Source organism: Lipotes vexillifer, unplaced genomic scaffold, assembly GCF_000442215.2.
Source record: "Lipotes vexillifer unplaced genomic scaffold, Lipotes_vexillifer_v1.1 scaffold195, whole genome shotgun sequence".
Taxonomy (NCBI): domain Eukaryota; kingdom Metazoa; phylum Chordata; class Mammalia; order Artiodactyla; family Lipotidae; genus Lipotes; species Lipotes vexillifer.
The window spans coordinates 1,053,861-1,069,735 of NW_006799532.1; the positions used below are offsets into that span (position 1 = coordinate 1,053,861).

General features: G+C 39.0%; 1 protein-coding gene across 1 annotated transcript in view; it reads right to left on the reverse strand.

Annotated features, from left to right (window-relative positions):
- Window positions 1-15,875, reverse strand: part of DCC (DCC netrin 1 receptor) — a 1,189,680-nt gene that overhangs the window by 72,751 nt on the left and 1,101,054 nt on the right. Inside the window, 3 exon segments of the mRNA XM_007471661.1 lie at window positions 1,261-1,381; window positions 5,736-5,962; window positions 15,607-15,769. Of these exon segments, the coding sequence (XP_007471723.1) occupies window positions 1,261-1,381; window positions 5,736-5,962; window positions 15,607-15,769 (511 nt within the window).

Consider the following 15,875-nt stretch of genomic DNA (forward strand, 5'->3'; position numbering starts at 1 on the left):
GGAAAGAGCTGGCCTTACATAGGAGGAGAAACAGATAAACTCGGTTTGATGGGTAGATAAGGATGCCATTTTTGAATCCTCTTTTCTTGGTGATATAAGAAACATGCTTATTAGCTGGGAGTGGGGAAAGGAGAGAGGTATCGGGAGTCAGAAAAGTAAGAATAGATATAAGACATTCATCTTTTAAAGTGAGACAATGAATGATTAAGAGAAATGAGTGGCATTTCCAAATAGATGACAGCTCACCTTGGATTTGTGGTCGTAAATACCCAGTAAATAGGTTATGTGTTTTTCTCCAGATAAATTCAGTTGTTAGGGTACATGGTCAATGTTGGTAGAGGAGCTGACTTAATCAGGGTTGAGTTGTTTTAGGTGAGTATGATAGGGAAGAAGAACCAAGGGAGATGAGGGTGTTTGCAAGGAACTGGAGGTAATAACTGATGATGGATGGGAGTTGAGTTTGGATGGAAGTAAAGACATGAGGAAGATGAGGGACAATGAGAAGGTTGCGGAGTTAACGGATTGGAGGTCCAAGTGGGATCGAAAAATTGTTGGCCGGGGGCAATAAAATAAGTGGCAGAAAGTAATACAGTGCTAGAGAAAGGGATGATAGAAACTGACATTCTGCAGTGGGTGCAATTATTGGTTTAGTGTGTGACATGGAATTGATGGACTGAGGTGGGAGAGAGCTAATATTGCAGGGAATATAAAGGAACTACCATCACATGGATTATCTGCATGGATATTGTAATTACCAAGATTGATCACAGAGGTAATTGGAAAGGAAGTGATTCCCAGATACTAATATCTTCAGTGAATGTGGGAGTATGACAGAAAACTTTAACAAGAAGGAGGTAGTAAGTAATTATCTCAATATCTGTTTCAAGGGTACTAGATTATTTAAGTCTGAAAATTGGACCTTTTAAAAAAGGTAAAAAATCCATGAAGGTGGTCATTAGAATAAGATGAATAATGACAAAAATTTCAACTCTTTTTATATCGATTCATATTTCTTATACTTTCTTAAATATGTATCAAGTGATTGCCAACAGACAGATCATTTGATTGCATACAACAAATACAACAATAACAGAGTGAAAGTTCTCACTTCCAAATATAAATGAAATAATTTTACTCGTTCTTCATTATGTCCATTTGCCCAGAAAGTTCAGGGGAAACTCTAATTAGGTTTTGATAATTGATAGAGAAAAGATACAAACAGAAAGCACTTGACTGCTCCATTGCGGTACCAATTGTTACTCACCAGGATTGTTGGACTGGGCATCCATAGGAATCATGAGCTTGGCCCGGGTGGCTCGGCGTGCAGCCAGTGACCTCTCCAGGGTAGACATGGAGCTCCCTGCTTCTTCTGTGTCTTGACCTAAAAGAACAACAATACTCTTGAGTATTAATGATGCAACACTTCATTTCTAGCCAGGAACTCCAATGCCTTTTTCATTTCATTGATGTTTTAAATAATAATATCTAGTTTTTTTTGTTACCCAATCAGTATGTTCTCATTGTACAAACATTAATAAAATTTACCATAACCTCATTACCCAGAAAGAACCATTATTGTTTTATTTATAATTTTTGCATATGTATGTATATGTGAAAGCAAGAGAGTATATATTAATATACTTATTTCAAAAATGGCATTATACTATACATACTGTTTTGTAGCCTTCTTTATAAAGTAACATAAAAACCTTTCTCTGTCAATAAATAAGTCAGTAATATAATTTTTTTTTTCCCGTTATGCGGGCCTCTCACCGCTGCGGCCTCTCCTGCTGCGAAGCACAGGCTCTGGATGCGCAGGTCCAGTGGCCACGGCCCACGGGACCAGCCGCTCCGTGGCATGCGGGATCCTCCCGGCCTGGGGCACGAACCCGCGTCCCCTGCATCGGCAGGCAGACTCTCAACCACTGCGCCACCAGGGAAGCCCCCAGTAATATAATTTTTAACAGCTCCATAATATTCAGTTGTATGAATTTACCACAATCTTTGCAACTTGTACTTAAGCCCCAAAGACATTAAATCTTATTATAAAAACACAGGAAATAAACTACATTCTTCAAAAGTACAGCTAGGTGCCTCTATACAAATTTATTATAATTCTATAAAATGTCATAATAAAGAGTCATAAAAAATAATAAGAGTGATACACGCAGATTTAAAAATTTAATAAAAATCTGTTGAAAAATAAAACTGAAATTCTGAACACTATGCATCACTAAAAAGTATATGATTCATTAACATGAAGTTTGGTCTTTTTTTTCCTTAAATGAAGTATAGCTGATTTACAATATTATATTAGTTTCAGGTGTACAGCATAGTAATTCAGTATTTTTATAGATTATACTACATTAAAAGTTATTCAAAATAATGGCTATAGTACCCTGTGCTATACAGTTTATCCTTGTTGCTTATTTATTCTATACATAGTAGTTTGTAACTCTTAATCCCATTCCTCTATTTTGCCCCTCTGCCCTTCCCTCTTCCCACTGATAACCACTAGTTTGTTTTCTATATCTGTGAGTCTGTTTCTGTTTTGCTATATACATTCATTTGTTTTATTTTTTTGATTCCACAAATGAGTGATATCATACACTATTTGTCTTTCTCTGCCTGACTCATTTCACTAAGCATAATATTCTCTAGGTCCATCCACATTGCTGCAAATGGCAGAATTCCATTCTTTTTTATGACTGAATAACATTCCATTGTATATGTATACCACATCTGTATCCATTCATCTGTTGATGGACATGTGGGTTGCTTCCATACCTTGGCTATTGTAAATAGTGCTGCTATGAACATTGGGTGCATGTATCTTTACAAATCAGTGTTTTTATTTTTTCTGAATAAATAGCCAGGAGTAGAACTGCTGGATCACATGGCGGTTCTATTTTTAGTTTTCTGAGGAACCTCCATGCTGTTTTCCACAGTGGCTGCATCAACTTACATTCCCACCTACAGTGTACAAGGGTTCCCTTTTCTTCACATTCTTGTCAACATTTGTTATTTGTAAATTTTTGATGATAGCCATTCTGAAAAGTGTGAGGTGACATCTCACTGTGGTTTTGATTTGCATTTCTCTAGTAATTAGAGACGTTGAGCATCTTTTCGTGTGCCTATTGGCTACCTGTATGTCTTCTTTGGAAAAATGTCTATTCAGGTCTTCTGCCCATTTTTTGATCGGGTTGCTTGTTTGTTTGTTTGTCTTTTTGATATTGAATTGTATGAGCTGTTTACATATTTTGGATATTAACCCCTTGTTTGGTAATATCATTTGCAAATATATTCTTTCATTTGGTATGTTGTCATTTCATTTTGTCAATTTGTTTGTTTATTTTTTTTGCTCTGCAAAAGCTTTTAAATTTACTTAGGTCCCATTTGTTGATTTTTGCTTTTATTTCTTTTGTCTTAGGAGACAACTCCAAAAAAATACTGCTACCATCTATGTAAAAGAGTGCTCTGCCTATGTTCTCTTCCAAGAGTTTTATGGTTTCAGGTCTTACATTTAGGTCTTTAATCCATTTTGCATTTATTCTTTTACATGGTGTGAGGAAATGTAATTTCGTTATTTTACATGTAGCTGTAAAGTTTTCCCAGGACCATTTACTGAAGAGACTATCCTTTCTCCATTGTATATTCTTGCCTCTTTTGTCATAGATTAATTGACCATAGGTGTGTGGGTTTATTTCTGGGCTCTTTATTCTCTTCCATTGACCTATGTGTCTGTTTTTGTGCCAGTACCATGCTGTTTTGATTGCTTTGTAGCTTTGTAGTATAGTCTGAAGTCAGGGAGCCTGATACCTTCAGCTTTGTTCCTATTTCTCAAGATTGTTTTGACAATTCGGGGTCTTTTGTGGTTCCATATAAATTTTAGGATTATTTGTTCTAGTTCTGTGAAAGATGTCATGGATATTTTGACAGGGATTGCATTAAATTTGTAGATTGTGTTGGGTAGTATGGCCATTTTAACAATATTATTTCTTCCAATCAAAGAATGAACACCTATAGACTGTTGAGGTTCCTGCAAAAGAAGCCTTCATTCATTCTCTGGGTAGAAGCTTATTCAGGCAGCAGGCTTGCTGGTCTACACTGTGTCTATTTAAACAGAGGAAGAGGTAATTGAAAAAAGCAAGGCTGAGAGAGGAACAGTGTGGATTACAAGCTCTCTCATCATTTGACCTGTCAAAGATACAGGAGCTTCCTCTGGGTCAAGTGGGCACTTGGAAAGTTGACCAGGCTTGAGTCCTCTTGTTGGAATTCACGTAAGTGCAGATGACCCACAGGAGGACCAGTGAGGCTGACAGGTAGAGCTGCTCCTGGTGGGAGAGGGTTAAGCCCTGACTTGATATCTCAGGTTATGGAATTGGCCAAAGGAGGCATCCCACAGGGTCTCATAAAGACTTCATACTTGTATTTCATAAGACACTGAGAATTTGGATGCCACATGAGGACAGCCCATGTGCCCAGAAAGTAAGTGAAGAACTCCAAACTGTGCTTTCTTCCCTTCCACCTTGCCTTTCTCCTCCCATCTTTTCTTTACCTTCCCTCTCCGTCCCCACACAAAACCAGAAAGATAGGTAGGTAGGAAGAATGGGTAAAGGTATTTCTGAAACAGAATATGCTCCTCCCTCCTGCTGTCCCACCCTACCACTCCATTTTCCTCCAAGGTGCTGGAGGATGTGAAAAAAACAAATTGTGACCCCCAGTGCTCAGAACCAAAAGCCTGACTGGCCATAAGGGGAAAAGAATCTTTAATTTAAATCTCATATTATAATTTTTAATGGAACTGGATTATAGTTTAATAATTGAAAGTGACAAAAGTTAGGGACACTGCTTGAGATATTATTTAAGGTCTAGAAAAGGAATACGCAACTCATGATTGAAAATTGGTAAAGTCCTTGTTTAAACAATTCTGCAAGAAAGTCTAATCAACCAGTTACACATTCAAACAATTAAAATATTTAATTTGGTTTAAAACAGCTACTCATTCTATAAACACACATCATGAGTAGACCAAGAGATATTTTGATGAGAGTACTGGGTTGATTATTCAACTCCCCGTAAGCATTTTGAAACTATAAGGACCCACATAAACTGAAATATCTTACAACCACTTTCCGGATTTCTCAGTTATTCCTAGACATGGATTGTTCTGCTCATCAGATCACTTTGTACACCAACAGAGCCTTCAGAGAGACTCCATAAGACTAGGCTAGTGATCATAAAATATGATTGCATGGGGATGACAGTTGATCTCCACAGTAATCAGGGGAAAGTAACAGAATAGTTGATGTTTTCAGACTTCAGGTGTCCCTGAAGTGATTTTTTTAAAGCAAAGAATTGACAGCAAATTTAAAATCAACTTTTCACAGACACAGAGAACTAAAATAGCTTCAAATTTCACCTTGACAAAACTTTTGTTCAAGCTGTAACAAAAAGCAATCAGTTAATTTAGCCTTCACATTTCCATATGTCCCAATGGCATCACCTCTTACTTAGAAGTTTCAAGAAGCATTAGTTATAAAAGGCAGGCAACACGATGATGGAATAGAAAGTAAACCTAGTTAATCAACCAAATTTACATCAGATTATTTTAACTGTTGGGAAATGATGTGCAGATTAGTGGAAAGGGTATATCCACAAAAGAGGGAGTCAAGAGCTCCTTTGTGGGGTTCAGAGTGGAATGTTTTTTCTGATGCCAGAGAGATGAAAGTTACCTGAATGAGAGGTGCTTTTGCTCCCCAGCTGGGTCTCTGACTGGCTGTGACTGACTGGTGTGAGGTCTTGGCAACTCTGGATGGGGGAGTCCCTTCCTGCAGGGTCAGTGCCTGACGGCTTCTCAATATTTTTCATCTCCATTTCTTCATGATGGATCCAAAGATCAGGGGGCCGGAGGTCTTTCTGGCTGCCCTTCCTTTTGCCAACACTGTGGGTGGCCCGTTTCCTACGGAACAAAATTAGAAGGCAAATGTGAGTGCCTTTATTCAATGGCCCTTCCTCTTTTTTTCTCATTCAATTCAAGTTAGAAGCAGGGAAGGAAACAAAAGCGCTCCCAGGAGAAAACTTGTGAAATCCAGGAATTGGCAGACTTGTCTTGGCTGCCTTTCCTCGTCTCCCCTGGAGCTTCACCACGTTACAGGAGATGTGGTGCTGGATCCCCAGGGCCCCGGCTGCCTGCCAGAGAGCACCTTACTCCAGCTTCTCCTGCTGCAGAATTGAGCACAAGGTGACAATGGGTTAGATGGAGCCATATGCCAATCTTTGGAGATAGGCATACGGTACCCGACTGCAACATCTGTTTAGGAGATAAATGACAGAGTTGCTTCAAAAGGGGAAATAGAAATAAAAAGGGCAGAATTTGTGCCAACCGCCAAGATTGGGGCTTAGAAGAGAGTCTAGAGCTCAGCTGTCCAATTTCATGTGCAATTGGGAAGCTGGCTGTTTGAAGACAAAAAGCTGCATGAGTGCATTCTTAGGAGGATAAAATACTTTCGTCTTGGAGTCACTAAGTGTCTGGATTCAAACACAGTAAGATCCATCCTTTGAAAAGAGAAGCCAAGTTGGAAGTGTGCTTCAAATGTCTCTTATTTTCCTCAATAAGAATTTAGCAATCGTTAATTTATTTTTCAGTAGTAGTATCCTCTTGGGGCTAGTGAGGTTCCAATGTTCCCCACATGCTGAGTCAAAAGCATAATGCTCCTGTTGGCCGTTCTCTACAGCAGGGGTCAGTTAACTATGGCCTGAAGGCCAAATCCTCCACTGCTTATTTTTGTGTGTTTTTTTGGTTGTTGTTGCTGTTGTTTTCTTTTTTAAGATTTTACTTTTGTTTTAATTGATATTTTGCTCAAAAGCACAGAACAGTGAACATTTCAGTGCCTCAATGCTAGGGTTAAAAGCAAAATCCTTAGGTCAAACAGTTACAGTATCCCACATCAGTTATTTCACATTAAGTGCGGGTTGTTAAAAAAATGTATACACATATATATCAGTGCTTTGCTTGAATGGAGCTCAAACAAGACAAGCATTTTAATTTAATAACAAAGTTAAGCCTAGCTTTAAAATAAAATAAACACTGTAAGCACAAAAGTATCCTTTCCATGGGGGGAAAATCCAGTTCACTAACAGTGCAAAGGAAAAGCAGCATTTTCAAAGCTGAAATTAAATGACACACCCACCCGCCACTCGGCCTTGTATGGTGAACATACAATTCTATTGCGCCCTCCCCACCCAGGGCTGAAAAGATTCCAGATGGGAAAAGCTGCCCTGACTTCTAGGCCACGGGCTGGGAAGGCTTAAGCGCAGGACAAGGAGATCAACGTGTTTGAGCGGGACGAGTTCTTTTTCAGCCGGGCCAACTGCTAACACTTCCAGTCACCCCCAGAGCCTCCCAGCCCGAGGGTGCCCATGGTCAAAGGCCTACCTGGTGTGACCCCGACTTCAGTGCGGACATCTGAGCACAGAGCTCTGAGCAGCGCGAGGAATGGCGGCCTACATCCCCCGCAGCTGATGCTGCTTTGCAAATGGAGTATCTAGGCCGACTTGGGATAATTAAAAACATTTGTGATTCTCAACCCATTGTGATCAATTACAAAGTAGGGGATGTCTACATGTTAGGTCTGCCTCGTCTTAATATTTTGAACCATTAATGATTAGTCCTTTCCAGTGTGGTTTTTATACCACTCACCAAGTTATGCTTTCTTTCTCGTGAGCACTCCATCTTTACACTGAACCTTGGAGCTTTAGGTCTTACTTTTAACAAGTACAGCCACATATAAAAAGAAACACTGAGAAGCAGACTTCGTGGCCAAATTCTTGCATTACAGGGTTAGGATAAGATAATGGCTAGATGATTTTTCTAAATCATTCAGCATTTACCGACTGTCCAGACCAAAGATTATTTCCAAGCACTAAACTTCTGATTCCAACTTCTCCACTAACCCATGTGTAACAGAACTTATTCTGTTCCCAAATGCTTGTGGAGGACTTGCTTGCTCTGCTGTCACTGGTGCCGAATGGGCTTGTAGACACAAAATGCCATAAGGGATTGCAGTTTGTAAAAGGTGGGATGGAAGGGGTTTTTTGGTATGAACTCTTAACCTACTATTTTGTTACACTGTTTTGGATAAAAATTTAGAAAGAATCCAAGTTAATGTAAAGTGCTTGTGATAAATAGTGATCCATTTGCTCCACAAAAAAAAAAAAAAAAAAACCAAAAAAAATTTAGAAAGAATCCAAGTTAATGTAAAGTGCTTGTGATAAATAGTGATCCATTTGCTCCACAAAAAAAAAAAAAAAAAAGCCATAAGGACTACGGTCACCAGCAAGATGATGAAAATGGTTCCCGTCAACACCAGGTTCTGCCCACACAGCACTGCATACAGCTGCTCTGCTCAGGCAGCTCCATGGGGCTGGGGCCTCCAATGCCATTTTCTGTAAATAAAGTTTTACTGGAATCTTGCCAAGCTCATTCCGTTTTCGCATTGCATTGTTCAGGAGTTGTAACAAAGACCATCTGGCCCACAAAGCCGAAAATATTTACTACTGGGCCCTTTTCAGAAATGGTTTTCAACCTCTGCTCTACAGTTGTGTAATTTTTAAAATCTCCACTTGTAGCTTCTGCTTCTTTTAAAACAATAATGTGTCTTCATAAGGCAGAATTTAGACAGTTAAAATCTAACCTTTGGTAGAAGCCCAGAGAAGTACCTCTTTCTCACTTTCCTCACTTGCAATGAATGGTTTATGAGGGTAACTGCTTTCGTGTTAGCTAAATGGTTCAAATAAACTACTCTCAGTGGAGACTCTGTAACCTGTGCAAGGCCACTGAGAATGGCTTTGGTGTCCCCATTACTGGATAAGATGCTTTGTACATATTAGGCAATTAATAAATGTTTAGTAGTGTGATTTGTTGAATTTTTCTTAACATTCTTTTTTCTTGTCTTTCCTGAAGCATACTGATGAGGAGGAAAACAAAGAACCTCAGACTTCATATCTATTTAGTAGTTTAGTGGAGAAATAATGCCGGGTTTTCTGCTCTACTATTTTCTCAACAAGTACCTGCACTTTGCTGATTTCCTGGCAGCAGGCTCACACTGACTCTAGACAATGGTAATAACCCCTAGATCATTAACCCCTAGATCATTTTCTTGTGTTTAAGATAACTCTCTTGCTAACCATTTATTCCCTGAATTCATTTCCTTACACTTCACCTGCCCACAGGAAATGAGTCTGTAGCTCTTTATGTAATCCATCTCTGGTCACTTAGAAGAATTTAATGTCATTTTCAAACTTGGAGATTTCACCCCATTATCTTTCTTTCTAACAAATCAAAATGCTAAATACCTTAAACCCTGGTGCCTATATGACTGCATACAGAGACACACCAGTTCCCAAATCCAGGACAAGATCGTCAGAACGTCCATGAGAACTCAATATTTAAATAGCTTGTGGTAAAGAAGTTTGTCAAATAATTTGTGAAACTAGAAGGAAATGATGAATTCTGGTTCCCCTTGCTTACATTCATGCCTTATTCATTCATTCACCAGTCCCCATGACCTCAGTAACAAGCATCGCCAGGCGTACTCTATTAAAAAAAAAAAAGTTCTAAACCTGATTGAGGCAGAACCTTTTTAGAATGTAATGATTTACAACTTCCATCTGGAAAGAAATTATTATTCCTGATGAAATTCATAGGCCTTTTTCTGATGGATTTTAATCAGATCAAGACTTCTTCTGAGAAGCTGCTTATCTACCTAGCTGACAGTCATCAAGAATCTAAATATCCCCAGTTTTTCAGATTCTTTTCCCATATAGGTCATTACAGAGTATTGAGTAGAGTTCTCTGTGCTATACAGTAGGTCCTTATTAGCTGTCTATTGAATATATAGTAGTGTGTATATGTCAATACCAATTTATCCCCCCCTTTGTAACCATAAGTTTGTTTTCTACATCTGTGATGCTATTTCTGCTTTGCAAACACTCAATTCAATACTCTGTAATGACCTATATGGGAAGAGAATCTAAAAAAGACTGGATATATGCAGAACTGATTCACCTTGCTGTACAGCAGATACTAACACAACATTGTAAATCAACTCTACCCCAATACAAATAAAAAACAAAGAATCTAAAGATCTCTAGCAGACTTTATTTCCTTTCTGTATATATTCTATGAAAGACCATCTAACCACTTCTGCGTCCTACAATGTCTCTTATCAAGAGAGAAAGCTTTGGCCTTGGAGAGGCCTCCTTCCCCTGCTGGTAGTATAGCCCAGTGGTCCATATAGCAGGGTTGTAATAACACTGACATTTGCTCATAACTAAATTGCGTGAAATTTGTCCTAAAACCTGTAGGAACAGCTGTTACCCCAACCTTTTGCCCATCTGCTGGTTCCTTGACATAATCACTGCTGCCAATTTTGGTCCGCAGTTCCTCTATCTCACCATTTGGAATCTTCAAAATTTGTATGTAGGTGAACCCCGTGCAATGGTTCCTAATGTGTGGTCCCTGGACTGGCAGCATCGGCATTACCTGGGAACCTGTTAGAAATGTGCATTCCCAGGCCCCACCCCATCAGAAACTGGGGAAGGGGGTCATGAGGCCCAGCAATCGGTGTTTTAACAGCCCTTGAGAGGAATCTGATGCACCGAAACTTTGAGAAGCACTGTCTTAAGTGAATGATTTGGTTTTGTTTGTTTTTATTATGAAGCTAGTTTCTTCTATTCGATGTGGAATATGTCACGTTTATCCCTCTCCCAACACACACCTTTGTTTACAGGTACCAGTAATCTTTTGGCTTCCAAAAATAGCTGCAGGATAGGAGGGTCTCTTCCCACCCATGTATTCTTGAATAAAGGCAAAGCAAGGAATCTTCCACAGCTCTCTTTGCTCTTTCTCATACTGTGGCAAAGCTTCCAGAGCATAATCAAATTCTGGCGTGTTTTGTTCTAGTTTTATCTATCTATCTATCTATCTATCTATCTATCTCTGTATCTCTGTATCTATCCATCTATCTATCCATCCATCCACCTATCTGATCTTGCTTCTGCCCACAACGCCTTCACAGTACTCTTTACTTACAAACTACTTACCCTTTAAGATTCCCTTCAAGCCTGTTTTCTTTAGGAAACCTTCCTGACCACTTTAGGTCTGTGTAATCTCAGAATAGCTAAACCATTTCCCTGGTCTCTCTCTATACCACTCACCTTGCACTGATCACTGTTTGTCATATTGGGCTGGCCAGATGCTCCCTGTGTGTGTGCTGGTTTCCTCCAGTGACACTGGAGCAAACTCTCTTTACTTCCTTTCTGTAACATCACCCATTGTTTTACAACATGTATCCACTTGTTTATTCAGTGAACATTTATGGAATAGTAAATGTGTCAAGAAGTATGCTAAGGACTAGAAATGCAAAGATCAGTGAGACAGTGGGAGTTTAATAAATGAATGAAAAAAGACATGGCTTCTGCATTGTTGGAGCAAGGAGCATGCACTGGGGCATGGCAGGGAGGAAAGCTGAAAAAGTAGAGGGGACCAAATCATAACAGATACATTTAAACTATCAGTAAGTCAGTGGGAAATTGCAGAAAGGTTTTTAGCTCAAGAGTTAACATTCATCAGATTTGTTACTTTGTAGATCACACACCAAGCACATAGAAATCACTTGAATTGAATGATAAAAACGTGTCATTATTTTTTAAAAATTTTCCTCCATCCAAATCTTTCCCAAAGCTTTCCAGCCTCCTAATTATCGATAACTGATTATTTTTACTCTACTGACTGCTACTAAAAACGAAACAAAAAACTTGTATTGGAAAGCCAGAGAAAATGTGTCCTAGATACTCAAATAAACCTGCCTTTTCCGAGATGGAACTAAGATATATTGATGTCTTAAGGGGTTGTCAGTTAAAATCCTTGTGTGGTGAACACTGAAAACCAATGAAATGTTAAAATTTTGAAAATAGTGAACGTGACCTATAGTAAAGTACAATAGATTTCATTTGAGTTGCAACATTTGATCCTCAGTACTGAAGATAATTATTTTTCTTAAGATTTGAATGTGTGAGGATATTTAAAACTTGCTGTGTACACGTCAAATCAAAGAGGAGGCTTAGTTAACTGGTGATTTTACCATGTAAACCTTGAATTTTATTTACACATTTAAATTTAATGTATTCGGACAAGTTGTTGACCATATCTACCCATGTGTTCATGTGATAACCACGTGTCCAGAATTTCCAGGATAGTCTCAATGTCAAATATTTTTTTCTTTAGTATCTGTAGATACCTTCTAACTTATCAAAATACACATTCTGCATTTTGGCCAGGAAAATATTATTACTCTGTTAAAAAGCACCAAAATCCCCCATCAATTTAAGCTTTATTAAAACACAAAATTTCAATATTATGATATTCTACTGTAATCTCACTAATTCAGAATGTGTAAGGGAAGTCTCTCCAAAATGGTAAAAAAAATTTTAATTAATAGCTGAAAAGAAATGCAGTTATTTTTATTTCATGTGAATTTGAAGCTAAATGCTACCATGTGATTTTGTAATTTAGCAGTAGTCCGTGGAGAATTTTAGTGGTAGAGGGTTGACAGAAAAGCATTTAGTCCCATTTCTTATTTGAGGAAACCGGTATTCAGAGACTAGGTCTTCCCTTAGGTGTAATTAAATACTATTAATTTAATTTAAAAAGTGGTAGAATCAGAACTAGAACTTGGGTTCTAACTTCTGTTAGTTATTTTATTACATAAAAAGAAAATCTTACCAACTAGAATGTGAGTCAATCAGATAAGCTAGCTCATTACCTCATTACATAAATCACAGAATAAAATGCGTAGACACTAACTTGAATGAAGCATTACTGATAGTACACAAAAATATTTCAAATCCATGTGGACGTAATTCAAGTCCCCCAGTAAAACACATAGACAATTTACATTCTCCAGCAGTCCTAAATAAAGATATTGAAGACGCACACTGATATTTCCTTCTTTACCTTATTAATTACATTAAACTCCCATTTCTGAGAGCCCTGTAATGGACATTATTTCGGTTTCAAATTAGAATTGATTTTGCTTTCATCTGCATTATTTAGTTCGTTCTACAAGTGCAGTGGTGGTGCTATGGGGGGAGGAGGACCTCTCAAGAAAAGCTAAACTAAAACTCAGAAATATCTTAAAGGAGAGATTTTCTTTTTTCCTTTTTGTCTGTTAACATATACAAATAAAGAGATCAGGATGAATGCCATTGGGTCTGTTACTGAAAAAAATATATGAAGCTAAATTGTGAAAATATGCCAAGTAAATATTAAGAGACTTTGGGAGTGGGGTGAGGAAAAACCCAAGCGGCAGCAGCATAGGAGCTCTAGATTCACTTTCTTTGGGTTTTCAGTCATTCATGGAGTGATTTATTCTTTCAGTCATTCCCTGATTTTAAAAACAAGTGACACCCAGGGCTCAGCTTCTACTCTTTCTATATAAAACCTTCATGCTTCTAACAAAGTACTTAGGGTGGGATTTAGGACAATTTGAGAGTTTCCCAAAATAGCACCACATCCCACTTTTGCACATGGAGAACACTAGCATTTTCTCTGTGGAGAAACAACATAGGTCCAGGAGTTCAGTTCATCAAGTCAATATAACCCTCAAACATTCTTCTAACAAAGAGGAAAATGATCAAAACAAAACACCTCACTACAGATGGTTTAGTTATTTCAATTCGTTTTGTGAACGCATCCATGTTTTTAAAACCGTCATGAAATAAGGCCAGAAATTGCTGCCCTCCCTGCTTCCATTTCTGTGAATCTTTCTCAGCTCTGCCTCAGAGGCCTGCAGCTTTGATTTCTCACCATTCTTTGTTTACATGGGCCCTTTCCTGGGATTGCTGGACCAAGAGATTGTTCAATGACTTAATCACAGTGATTTTCCCCCAGAGCCTTACCAAGTGCCCAGCACTCGAGAAGCTCAGTGGGCGATTATGACTTCCCAGATGCTTACACAGGAGACCCACCTTGTTAATCGCATTCTGTCTGGTTCCCTGTTCGGAAACAATGGACCAGCACACCAGCTATCATCAGCTTCAAGACAGTCCAGTCAAATGAATGCAGCTGGATATAAAATTTGGCCTGTCATCTAAATAAATGAAATGCGAAGACTGCATCTATACCCTATGTTACTTTCTTCAGTATGTACATCTTCCTGTATCCTGTTACTAAATACCTTACTTCAAAACGCTGGAAGATACGCTAGAAATCAACAAACAGGATCACAGCATTTTTAAAAAGAGAGAAAGGCTGAGGTATTACCAGGGGAAGAGGGAAAATTATTTGCTAGAGAAATAATTATTTGTCAAATAATAATTTTCAAATATTTGACAGATAATAATTATTTGTCAAACCAGCCACCTATGGGCCCATGCCTCAGACCTGCAGAACACCATGCCTCAGGCCAAAAACAAACAAAAATTAAGGAAAGAGCCTATTGTAGCCAATCCAGTGAGAATAGCACAGCTGAAAAGGACAGCTGTGGATTTGAAAAGTGCTAGAGAGGCAGAAAATAAGAAGGTTATTGCTGATTCCCACAACTGGCTGATACAATGTTAATATGCTGTTTATGGGGTATCATTGGGAGGGGATAAGCTCAGTTAAAACCCCTTTTCCATTCCAAACTTTGTACTTTGATATATCTTTCTCTGCATGTGCTATAACCTAGAGCTGCACGATATGAAAATATTTTTAAACCCCTCAAAATTTTTACTTTCTGAAAATCCACCATAGCTAGGAAATATGAACCATTTTGAATTTCTGGAATCTCTCATCTATCCTAACTACTCCCTCTAAACTAAACATTCCATAGTATTATAATTACGTTGAGTTCGGTAGTCTATACTTAGTCATTCATGCAATAAGCATTGATTAAATGCCTACAGGCCTACTTGCCAAAAGGGATATGTAAATACATTTTTTTTTTTTTTTTTTTTTGTGGTACGCGGGCCTCTCACTGTTGTGGCCTCTCCCGTTGTGGAGCACAGGCTCCGGACGTGCAGGCTCAGCAGCCATGGCTCACAGGCCCAGCCGCTCCACGGCATGTGGGATCTTCCCGGACCGGGGCACGAACCCATGTCCCCTGCATCGGCAGGAGGACTCTCAACCACTGCGCCACCAGGGAAGCCCATGATATGTAAATACTTTTAGAGGAATACACATCTCCAATGTTTTATACATAATTGCAGAGAGAGGGACATAAGTAGGGACATGGTGAAGTCCACTCTCTAAATTTTACTTAAGGAATACCTGCTCTCATTTGAAAGGAAGAATCTGGTCTCAAGAAGTAAAATCAAACAGAAATGCAGAGTGAGTGTTCAGTGGATTCTACTATTAATTCTGCAAGCCTAGCCCTCACCCTCTTAAGTTATGGGCCTGGAATGGACAAAGGCAAGATTTTGCCCAGCTCTGGAGAGGAGATAAGGAACACGTAGTGAATTATGGAAGCGCACAGGAAGAGAGCCGTCAAAAATCTAACTCAAAAAGATGGTAGTCAGGTCAAGCAGTGACTTCTCATCTCTTGGGAACTAGCTGTTACCTACTTTCTCTGCTGGGCTGAAGAACGCCGGGTGCAAATCACGGCCACGATCACCACCACCAGCACTGTGATGACGCCAACGGTGGCCACAATAATCACAAGCAGGTTGCTGTTCTTCTGAGGAGTGACGCTGCCATGTGGGGGGTGCATCTGGCCAATGGGTGGCTCTGGGAAAAGACAGGCAAATGAAGATCAGGTTTAGGGAGATGTGACAGCCATGGCTTATCAAGCTCGGTTAAGAATTCAAAGAGTTCCTATTGTTCTGGGCATTCC